Genomic DNA, 12011 nt, shown 5'->3' on the forward strand with positions numbered 1-12011 from the left:
CCATTGTCAGGTGTACCTAATAACAGGCCAGTTCATTAGGGAAAAATCATGGTCAAAGCTTAAATGAAAGTGAAAAGTGCCACACCCACCCTCACCCCCACTTTCTGATTGGCTGTTTGATCTGTGATGTCATTCGGACACTCTATTAGGTACACCGCCGTTTTCAGATTCGTTCGCAAAGATTCACGAGTGACACACAGCGTTGCTGCTATGCCAGCCGACACACGTTATGCCGACATTGATGTTTTAATTTGGTATTTGTTGGATTGTAGTTAATGGTGTTATTATACCGAATGTGTTTGTGTTTGAATAAAAGGTTGAAAAAAAATCCGTTATGCCGACATTTGTTATTTTGAGGGACACCAACTCCTATAACAATGTAAAACACATATTGTCAGATAAAGCAGTTAACCAAATGTCTGATTTTTATGTTTTAATTGGCGAATATAAAAACAAGGAATAAAACACCAGACAAGTTTTAACATAAATGTTTATTAAAAATAATAATATTAAAAGTACATTTCAAACCAGCAATCCAATGTGAAATTGCAGTAGACATATTGGATAACAATATTTAGGCGTATATATGCATACACGTTATTTAGAAACTACTATAAGTGTTATAAAATCAAGATTACCCAAAGAGAAGCATAATCTCCCCGTTGTTGCATAACGGCGCATCCCTTCATGCAATAAAGTTAGCCGTTAGCTTGGAGAAAACGTGCTTAAAAGAAGTGGTGTTTCAGTCAGTGGTTCTTTCTAGTGTTGGCTCGTGAGTGAACGATTCGTTCAGAGGACTGACTCCTTTCAGTGAACGAGAGTGATCGAATCACTTCGTAAGGTGATTCGTTCTTTTTTTCAGTTCATATGACGTCAACCAGTAGATGTCGGTAATGCGCATTGAAGCTGGTGCCACCTCGCCATATAACAAAACGAAGAAGAAAATGACGTAACTTCCCGTTCACGAACGAGTCGTGAATTGCATTTCCCGTATCACTAACCGAACGAATCTGTGAGTGAAGGAGTCAGTGAGTGAGTGATTTGCATTTCCAGTTCATTGCGAGAAAGGATCAGTGAGGGAACTAGTGGTGTGGATTCCAGTTCTTTTAGGTGAATAGAATCTTTAGAATCAGTTCACTCAAAAGATTCGTTCTTCACAAACACACACACACACACACACACACACACACACACACACACACACACACACACACACACACACACACACACACACACACACACACAGATACAGCTTCTTTTTTTTTTTTTTTACATCCAGTGGAAACACCCCATACACATTAAACAATACAACTACACACAATGGGTTCAAAAGAACGAATCTTTTCAGTGAACAAAAGTGAACGAATCACTTCCTAAACTTCCTAAAGGACGATTCGTTGAACGATTCGTTTGAACGAATATTTTGAGAGAACCGATTCTAAAGATTCAGTTCACTTAAAAGAACTGTAATGCACATCACTAGTTCTTTCTTTCCTTGCAAATTGTAAATCTACATTCATAGTTCACGCCAGAAGACTCAACACGTTCACTGACTGATCCGTTGATGTACGGGAAGGAAGGCAGTTCACCCATTAACTCGTTCGCGAACGGGAAAGTCAGGATTCGTTCCCTCACTGATCCGTTCTCGCGATGAACTGGAAATGCAAATCACTCACTCACTGGTTCGTTCACTCACAGATTCGTTCGTTGGTGAACGGGAAATGTAATTAACCGGGAAGTTACGTCACTGACTCGTAAAGTCCCTCCTCCATCTAACGCTTGCTGGCGCTGCCGATTGGTCGTGGGGGGGGACGATTCGTTGAATGATTCGTTTGAACAAATCTTTTGAGTGAACTGATTCTAAAGATTCAATTCACCTACAAGAACTGGAATGCACATCACTATTGTGTATACATTTTGTCATAATTTCTCTGTGTGCTCGCCCCTCCTCTCCTGTGTGCCCATGATCAGTGTGAACACTCTCACTTGCCTCTCGTTAGCTGTCGTGTATTTAAATCCTGTCTGCCCCTCACTCCCTGTCGGATTATTTGTTGTCGCTCGTTTCTTGTCTCATGTCTCTGTTAGTTCGGTTTTTGTTTGCCAGCCCTGTCAGTCCGTTCCGTTGATATTTGTTAGGCCGTTAAGTTATGTTAGTTTGCCGGTTCTGTTGGCTTGTTCCCCATGTCCTCCCTTCAACTACCTTATCCCGTCAATAAACCCTGGTCCAAGCTGTATTTGGTCGCCCTGCTCCATTCCGATCCATGACACAAATTGTAGGACAAATGTGCTAACCACTTGGTCACAACACTGCCCGCATTTTACAGTATAAATGTAAATCACGTGTGTAGAGTAAAAATGTCATTTAAAAAATAAATAAAGGTGGAGACCTGGTATGAAAAAGATAAATTTATTTAATGTATTTAATGACATGTTAAAACAGAAAAGGTCAAGGGAGGGTCCAGTTGAGGGAGAGCAGCAAGATGACGGAGATTCCACATGGAGAATGCTCTCGTTTAACAACAAAGAAGAAAGAAGACTTACCACAAGAGGACATACGGACAAATAGATTAAAGGAGGAAAAAACAAACAATGCAACCAGGCAGAGGAGGGAGGAGAAACAAGAGAATTCAACTTGCTTTTACCTACGAAAACACTGTTTAGCCACAAGTTTGACAACTGTCTGTCTGTTGTAGAAAGTCATTTGACAAACAATAATAAAGATCATCTCCATGTAATAAGAATAGTATCCTGGTCACTGAGAAGGGATGGTAGAGATAAGCAGGCCAATTAGTTCATCTCTCTCCAATAGACTGAAGAAATCCAACAAAGAAAACTTGAACTGAAATGCTGTGCCCCCCCCCCCCCCCCCCCCCCCTAAACACACAAGAGTGACCTTATTGTCTCTCTGTCACATCCACACACAGGCAAACACACTTATTGGGTGAACCATTGAGAGATCATTTTTGGGCTGGAAAAAATCCCTCCGAGTGTCATCACATAGATGAGAAGAGAGTGTTGTAACATCAATAAAGAACTCAGGTGATGAAAGGTGTGTCTTGCACAGTCGTCAGGAATCTGTGTGAGAGAGACTGGCTGGAGGATGTCCCGTGTTACGGGGCTTGGGAGCCCTCGACAGAACCGGGAGCTACAACTTGGTAGCACGTCCCCGATGCCGACAGGTGCGCGAGGGACAGGGTGGGCCTGTACCTATGAGACTGAGACTAGATAGATTGCCAACTGTCTAGCGTGGAGCCGCTGGCCCGTTTTAACAGGTAGTGTGTGTGTGTGGGGGGGTTAGGGTTAGGGGGGGTAGAATGATAAAGTGAGCGGCTGGGGGGTCAGGAGGGGGCACACCAAAACAAGAACAGAGAAGATGCTGAACGACAACAAATGTGTGACTCTCACATGTACGTTTGTTTTGCGTGTTTATAAGGCTTCAGCCATCTCGACAACAGTTTTACCCTCATGTTCATCCACCCGCCCCGGGTTCCTCACAGCTGCCCGACAAGACAGTCCAATTCCACATCCATAGTGTCTTCAAGGAGTCTGGCGGAGATGAAGTCGAGCTGATTCAACCCCTTCAAAATGGCCGACAAACCCATCCGGAAAGTGGTTGTCTCACACACATACACACACATGCGCGCAAACGCCCCTCGCCCCCTTGGCTTATCCAGTGAGTTCTTAGCACATGGAGATGGTCACATTGATGCCTAGGTTGCCGTTTTCGGCGAAGAGCTGCGCGATGGACGTGTCGAACACCAGACAGTCGCTGTTCATAATGGCGGTGGCGATGCCCTCGTGGATGGAGCGTGGCGTGGCCTCCCAGGTCAGGCGGCGCCGGTGGCCGTTGAGCTCCAACCGATACGCAAAGTTCTCCGCTTGTTTGCGAGTCCCAATGAGTTGCACGATGGCAAAGAATTGTTGGTGGCCGTCATATTTCTCCTGCTTCTCCAGCACCAACATGAAGTGGAAGCCGAAGCACGACTGCATCATCACCCAGTCCACTGCGCCGGGAAGGTTGATGTCTGTGGCCAAGAACACAATGTCCTCCCCCTGGAAGAGACCGCAGGTACATCAGTATCCAATTGAAAAGAGGTTGAAATTGTCCCTTTGAACCCGTGATAATTACAGGATGACATTTCTTCCCGGATTCTCGCAGCTGATTTTGAAGACAAGCTTGTTTTAAGCGTTCAGTCCTAGTTTAGAAATCAATAGCAAGCTTTTATAATTCCACAAGCATGAGCCTAAAAAAGTGAAAGACAAAAGTCTTTTTACTGGAGATCTAGGTGTATTTTTTGGCCGTAAAAGTACTTTTGTTTTGTAAATTTGCCATGGTACCATTTTTGCACAAAAGTAACAACCATATAGTGGATCAGCCACTACTATGAAAAGATGGACGAAAGCGCCACCCTGTGGACACTCTGTAAACCAAGTGCTGACCTGCAGTGTGGTAATGGACTTGTGCTGGTGCATCAAGTGAGGCATGACGGCATCCAGGGAGCCCTGCCACTTGCAGGAGGCGCCGGGGCAGGGGCACGAGTACGGTCGGAACTCGCAAAGCTCTTCGTGCTCCGTCTTGTCGGTGTGCGGCAGCGTGACTTCGCAGCCTGACGAGGCGTATTTGCATGGGAAGAGTACCGAGTTGGCCACCTTCTCCATGGCCAGGTTCCTGATGGAGCCCAGCGGCCCTCGACAGGTAGGGCAGCAGGTTAGCTTGGGCCGACAGTTGGAGCATACCTGAGGAAGGACACAAAGATACATTGAAGGAGGGGCAGAAGTTTTGAACTCTTAAGACCAGACAAAGTTGACTGCAACCCCCGGCCGGTCGCAATTACAAACACGTGTGCAAAATTTGAAAGCTCCATCCAGGAAGTACTTGTGAGCCCACTTCTTGACCGATACTGGCCATCAAACAGGACTCTCCATCCTCTGCTTTGTGTAACATGTGTAATCATGTAAAGAAAAATGTTTTATAGTTGCGCCAACAACATCACTGTGATTTTTTTTCCATATCTCTCTGACAGGCCAACAGGAAGTATTGAAATCTCTTGTTTTTCCACTTGTTGGTTATCAAAAACAGCATTTTGGAGAACCATCAGCGAGTAGTGATTGATTGTTGCAGCGGCTAATTTCCTGTTGCCTGACAATATTTGGATTTGGTTTCCTTGCCCTGATTACAAACGGCATGGCGCAATTTTTTGTATAATGTTTTTAAGATAGAACAGTATATTCTTGTCTGATTGGTCATTGGACAGCAATATTTTGAGGGGCTGTCAAGCCCCAAACTTTAAAAGCACAGAGAAGTACAATATATGTTATGCAAGGCATCAAACAGCTTAAGACTTCATTTATGGTTACCTCTAAGCTATTTTGTGATTAAAAAAAAAAAAGAAAGAGTGATATAGTTGGTCAATCGGGCCATAAACCAGCTGAAGCTCGATTTTACGCGCTTTGACGCAGTTTGGTCACGGACCTCAATTTTTTTGTTATAAATACATTTTCAAGTAGTATTTAAAGTAGCTAATTTAAAGGCATGTGATAAGAAATAGTCAGGCTGTTGACCTATAATACTGCATTATTACAGTGTTACGGATAGCTAGGACAGTATATGATTGGAAAGGGAGCATCTCATCCACACAGGCAATCAAGTCCAAGTGCGTGGCCGGCCGGACACAGTAGTCGAATAAGTGGCTGCTTGATTCCATCCAATTTGAGCTTTCGCTGTACTAAAACAAGAGTCTTGATATGCAATATGCACATTTTGTGATGTAATGAACACATACCAGGTGACCCGACTGGCACTGAAGGATGGGGGGCAGGACATAGTCAAAGCACACGGGGCACTCAAACAGGCTGGCTAGGTCACTGTTGGAGGCGGTGGTCCCCGACAGGGTGGGGACGCGCTGGGAGGCAGGGCACTTGGATGTTCCTGTGGGGAGCGCGGTGGCAGTCTGGCGACTCATTTCTGATCAAAACACAAATAGAGGAAGGACCATTTTCGTCATGACATCGCCAGTGTTTTCATGTCTTCCTAACCCCAAATCAGATTTTAATCCAACGTCAAAACTACCTGAAATTCAAAGCAAACCATTTGTGAATGCATAAAAAGCCCCCCCAACTCCCACTGCGCTTTGTTTGCAATTGCCTTGTACAGGTCATAGGTCATGGGTGTGTAGACTTTATATGCACTTCGATTTTGCATCTAGGTGGCATCGAGATAGTCCAAGGCCAGGGTCACAATCAGTGAGCATAACCATGTCAAGGCAGGTCCTTGCAGGGTAGGCAATGACTCAGTTGCCTAATTCATTTTAAGGACAACGCCATGACCACATCAAGGAGAAGCGTGACACAGAGGACAAAGTCATATCTTGATTTGGATCCATGCAGAACTCTTAGTAAGTAGTGTATTTAACATTTAGAAAGCCTGCCGAGGGGCACGGCAATCCTAGTCGGTAAGCCACGGAGATTAAATGACAATTTAGCTGGCCATATGGAGTGCGCAGCATGCAGCTTGATAAGTAGCGACATGGCATGCTTGTCAGAGTTAAACACTATTGTTTGCAGAGGAGGCATGCAAGGGTGCTTTGAAGCAGCATAGGCCGGACTCACCTTCGTCCATAAGATTTCCAAATAGGGCTTTCGTCTTCTCTTGAAATGTGGGGACCTTTGCAAAGAGAAAAATGGGGAGGGGGGAGAAAAAAAATCCCAGTTAGTCTACTGTAATGATTGACACAACACTAAATTAATTGGTTACAAAATGTGTTGAATGAGCGGCACCGCACAGATTTTACTTTCCTGTCTCTGACAATCATGGAGATGATGCAATGTTTGGGCAATTTGAACCACTTTTATTCAAAACAACATGAAAAACACTAAGATAAGACTTAACATAAAAGTAGATAGTCTTGTAAAAAAAATTGATAAAATTCCAATTGATTAGCACAATAAATAACAAAATAAGTATCCATGAACTACTTTGTCTCAACCCATTTGATATGGTCATTAGTGCATTCTTTAGTCCAAGTTAGACATTACATCATCCAAAATGGACTGCTGCTTCTAACAAGAGATGAAATAATTTGATGCCCACACATCAAATCAATGGACTCATCTCCATGTTTCCATTTCTCCAGATTTGGCTGCACCCCCTTTTGGGACTTCAAACTGGCCAATTCTCTAAGTGACACCTAAATCAATAGGCATTGAAACGGGAATTGCTGCTTTCATGACCAGTTAAAACAGTATTTCTTTTCCGCTGGCTACAAAATGAAGCCCAAAAAAAAAAAAGAGAGCCTTATTCAAGGACACCCTGCCTGATTTGAACCATCGCCCTTCATAGTCCAAATGACAAAGTGCAAAAGGTGGCAGCGTCACACGACAAGGCCCATTTCCCTTTGGGCTTTTCATCACTGCTCACCTCCTCCATGGCGACTCTTCGCTGATGTTGACAATTGCTACAGTCGCCCTAAACACACCTGGATCATATTTCACTCAAGTGGGCCGCCCAATGCTTGAGGGTATGTTGAAGCTGCACTACTGCAGATAATACCACAGATGGCTTTCTGCTGCACACCATTCTGCAAATGAATCCATTAAGTCTGTCAATATGCGGTCCATTGTCATATGGATGGTGACGGGCTTGTTTTCAAACACAGGTCTTTATGATTTCCAAGCATGCATGTGTCATAAGATAAGCGCCGTTATATCGCTATAACTTCAAAAAAAAAGAAAAAAAGAAAAGAAAACCCCAAAAATGCCGATTTGAAGAATGATTGCAAAACACAAATTTGGCCGCATGCCGTTCCGGAAGGAAATTAGGGTTGGAGAGGAGGGAAATTCCCAAACTCTTGCATGCTCTCTGGCCGGCTCCTGGAGTGCAGTCTGTGTCACTGCAGGGTGTGGAGCTCAGACGGTGTCCAATGTCAGCATAAACAGAGTCATGATCACACTCACTTATGCCCGCCCCGCCCCCTTCTCTTTCCATATATTAACCAAACTATGAACTCCATTTCTATTTTCTTCATGCACCTACTCATGTCAAGAGCTGTGTTTTCAGCAATACAACTCTTCATTTTGGAGCCACATCCTCTCTCACTCTTTCCCTATGCTTCCCCCCAACTCCACCATCTCTCTACTGAGCAAAGGGCTCGGATTTCAGTCTTGTCTGTCCGCGGGCTCTACCACCAGCTGTGCTCTCTGACGCCCTTCCTTATTTTCTTTTCACAAAGTACCGCTTATTGCAAACGGCCTGAACACATGGCCTCCAAATTTTGAAGACAGCATCACCATCAAAAACGAATTCCAGCTCAAATGTGTGTGTGTGTGAAGCGTACTTTTCAGATTATTAAGCGCTCCAGAGTATAAATTGTATTTTAGGGGAGAATGGATCATTGGATCGGGGCCATCCGGCCATTTCTTTGCCCAATTGAGGTTCAATCGGCATCAACTCACGGGCACGCGTCGGAGCTGACACAAATCAAGCAAGCATCATGGGAACGAAGCGTTTGTCAAGCAGCAACAATCGCATTTCATTAAGACACTTTCAGCCATGAGCTTGATCCAATTTACAGGGAAAAGATAAATGGAGGACTGGAGAAGACGGAGAACAAAGCCTGGCCATCAATAGGGCACAAGAGGTCATTAAATAGGCTCTGGTGGGACATCTGAGTACGTAGCGCGCAAACACGTGCGATTGATCATTCATTCACGACTGATTGAAGTGCATTGACATCACTGACAGGATTTTCCCGACACATGTGCCAGACTTTCCCTCGCTCACTACGCGACAACTCTGATGAGGTTTGCCACAAGCGTGTTATCGGTTAAACCAAACAGGAACACCATCGTGGATGGAATGCGCTGTCCTGTACACATTTAGGCAATGTATTGATTGACTTAGAAAGTCTGTATTCCTTACAGGCAGAACCTGTGTGATGTGATTAATAATAGTCATTTGTGTGAAGACAATCATGTTGATGATTTCCAACTGTACTTACAAAATAGATAAATATCAAAATGCAGTTTTTTTTCCCCCATAAATCAATGCTAGCGTACATTTTAAAATTGTCACTTGTACGACATTCCTCGAAAAATAATACAACGGAGTTTTTATTTTTACAGTGTGTATAATAGACCGGCGTCAGCAAATGTACTGTGCGCGACATGGCAGCAAAAAAATCCCACTAAGAAACAGAGACCAGGAGAAGAATTATTTCGCATTGTTTACTTATGACAAGACGCTCAGTAATAAGGAGCTTCTCTAAGTCGCCTGTTGATCCATTTCAAAAGTAGTACGCCACAAACAAGAAGTCCCTGTTGGCCTCCTCGATTGCAGCTTGCTAGTCGTGTGTCTCCAAGCGCTGCCTTTATTGATGTAAGAGAAGTTTCCCGCCACAACCGAGGCCATCCTCTTTCGTGGTGGAAAAAAAAACCTCGACGACTGCAGGTCGAGCCAAATATGCCTGCTGCAAATAGTACATACTGTACTTCTGTACTGTGCAGTAGAAATGGGGCAATAAAGTTGCGGCTGTTCACAGTACACACAACCCATTTATGTTTTTAGTCATCTTTACAATGCCTTGTGAAAAAGGCTTCATTTGAACAACACTGTCATCTTTACATGAAAGTAAAAATCAACAAAAAATGTGGTCCTCAATTCACAACAGCCTAACATTGAGGCAACAAAAGGATTAAAGAATACGTGCAGGATAAAAATACATGTAAAAAGTAGCCATTTCATTTCTATTGAGTTGAGTCCTTTTAAGTATTTTTCATCCAACTATTTACTGAATTATAACCGTGAGGTTACAAATGGCACTCAATGCTGTTATTACTGTTTACATGCATTTCATTGCTTTATACGCTTATGTCATCACATCATGTGAAAAAAAAAGTTTCTCACGGCTTCTCCATTTGATTAGTTTACATTTGGAGACGAGAGCAATTTTTCATACAAACATTTACTTCAAGGTTTACGCAAGAATACTTGCAGTCAACATTTTTTCCCCTCCATATAATTAACTGTAATTCTATCTTTTACAACAATGTTCGCATAGACTAAGGCATATTCCGACAGATGCACAATAGGATCACATTTGCAAGGTAAACCACTACTACTAAGCTGTCAATCTGATTATCATATTGGATGCACAACACTAATTCCACAAGCAGAAGAAAACATTTGACAGTTATTATGAACCTGATCCCTAATTAACTCATTCAGTGTCAATGACATGTTTGTCTTTTTAAGAATGCACACAATTTTTTGGGACATGGTAGCATAGAAGAGGGTCTGAAAATGGTTGGCAGTTTAATTGCAAACAGCCACATTATCAACAACCCCATGTTGCCTTAAAAGAAGACATTGCAGAGTATAGCAGGAAAAAAAAAACACTGCGAGGAGTGTTAGGGCACCACTGTTGATGCTTGACTCATTGAGTGTTATAGCAACGGGCTACTCAGCTGATCACTAGCATTTATTCGTGAGCCAAGTGAAGAAAGGCTAAAGGTGCAGTGCAAGAGTCTTTATTAAATCAAATGTATCAAATGAGAGCAATGACTGGCTAATTTCAGAATTATATAAAAGATGGTCGAACTTAAGCCTGGACAACAGTTAGTAGCTCTTAATGTGGCTGATTGAGGGGAAATAAAGCTTCTCTTACACAGGAGCATTAATCCGCACAAGCACAGACGCTTAATGACAACAAGCGGTCAAGAATGTAGCGCCTGTGCTTGTTCACATTACAACCAGGTCTACTTACAGCAGCCGATTAAAAAGATAAGATAATGTTGCAGGACGGAGACGTTTCAATTACATTTTAAGCTCAATGCTGACATTCAAGCCTCCACTTGAAGTCAAGTCACTCACTGCAACCACAATCGAGTCAGTGTTCATCTTTTACGCTCTCGGTGAACCGAAGCAACTCTTTAACTAAGAAATAAAAGAAAATATTGACGTTGAGTCAAGCTGAGTCAACTAGAAATGGTATGCTTTTCTTGACAAAACGCCGGCATATTCTTTGCTTGCTTGTGTTAATGAGACACAAGGCCTTGTCGTGACGGAGAGCAGTAGCCTTAGCATACAAGCTCACGAAATCGATCAATTGTTATCTTAGCGAGCCTACCACGAACCCAACAAACGAAAACGTGTCCATTTCCTAGAAGCAACGCGCAATATTCGTCCGAACGCGACAATTAAAGGGTCATTTCAAAAGTGAAGCCTGCCTGCAAACAAGTTAGCATCACGGCTGGCTAATGTTAGCCTAATCGAAAGGAAGCTAACGCTGTTGTTTTGACCACAGCACACTCGCTCCCCCCGAAAAAGAATTATCGTCTCCTCTCGCCATTAATAGCCACGACCCGTCTTACCTCGGAAGAAATATCCTTGACTTCACCGCCGGTAGAACGACGTACAAGCTGAGAAGGGGTCGACAGCGGCTCAGTGTAGTCCGTGTTTCCTTGGTTAGCTGCGGGGACACACATTCGCAAATGCTCGTGAAGCAGAGGCGAGACGCCAGGCCAGGCGGGCGCTATTACTAGCAACTAGCAGCTGCTCGGGCTCGCGTATGCTTGTTGAAGTTTACATCGGGAGCGCGCCCTTCTCTTGCCGTCTGTAAGGATGAAAAAGAAGATTAATTGAAAAAGTGAAAATCTAGATGAAATCATAAATAGCGGGATAAATGAAAATACAAAACAGAACGATACAACAATTATTATTATTATTATTATTATTATTATTAGTATTAGTATTAGTATTAGTATTATTATTATAAATCACAAAACACCTTGTGGTTTCTAGGGTTGAGACAAAATTGATATTAAGATGCCGTATTGTGGATGGTTTTCTTGCAATTCGGCCATTATTACTTGTTGACTTATCAGTGATTGCTTCAGTGAGGGCACCATACTGTGTTAGTTATCTTGATGAACTCAAATGGCACCTTCATCATCAACACTCAATCTTTTTTTAGCAGTGCACAAAGGAAGAACCATCAATGGGCACTCTTTGTACC

At 43.2% G+C, this 12011-nt stretch overlaps 1 protein-coding gene across 1 annotated transcript; it reads right to left on the bottom strand.

Annotated features, from left to right (window-relative positions):
* Nucleotides 1-2391: 2391 nt before the first annotated feature.
* On the bottom strand, nt 2392-11591 carry siah1 (siah E3 ubiquitin protein ligase 1). The gene is made up of 5 exons (XM_037254026.1): nt 11368-11591; nt 6610-6664; nt 5784-5965; nt 4441-4737; nt 2392-4053 (listed from the first exon to the last, which is right to left on the bottom strand). The coding sequence occupies exons 1-5, from the start codon at nt 11479-11481 to the stop codon at nt 3682-3684; spliced, it is 1020 nt and encodes a 339-aa protein (XP_037109921.1). The 5' UTR covers nt 11482-11591; the 3' UTR covers nt 2392-3681.
* Nucleotides 11592-12011: the final 420 nt, after the last annotated feature.

Source organism: Syngnathus acus, chromosome 6, assembly GCF_901709675.1.
Source record: "Syngnathus acus chromosome 6, fSynAcu1.2, whole genome shotgun sequence".
Lineage (NCBI taxonomy): Eukaryota > Metazoa > Chordata > Actinopteri > Syngnathiformes > Syngnathidae > Syngnathus > Syngnathus acus.

What these genes read in the sequence shown, in the direction of transcription:
- siah1 (XM_037254026.1), bottom strand. Translation starts at nt 11,481, where the DNA reads ATGTGTGTCCCCGCAGCTAACCAAGGAAACACGGACTACACTGAGCCG. An exon ending in AGTGCCAGTCGGGTCACCTG is followed by an intron (nt 4,738 to 5,783) that starts GTATGTGTTCAT and finishes GTCCTTCCTCAG; the next exon opens with GTATGCTCCAACTGTCGGCC. An exon ending in AGTCCATTACCACACTGCAG is followed by an intron (nt 4,054 to 4,440) that starts GTCAGCACTTGG and finishes GGTCTCTTCCAG; the next exon opens with GGGGAGGACATTGTGTTCTT.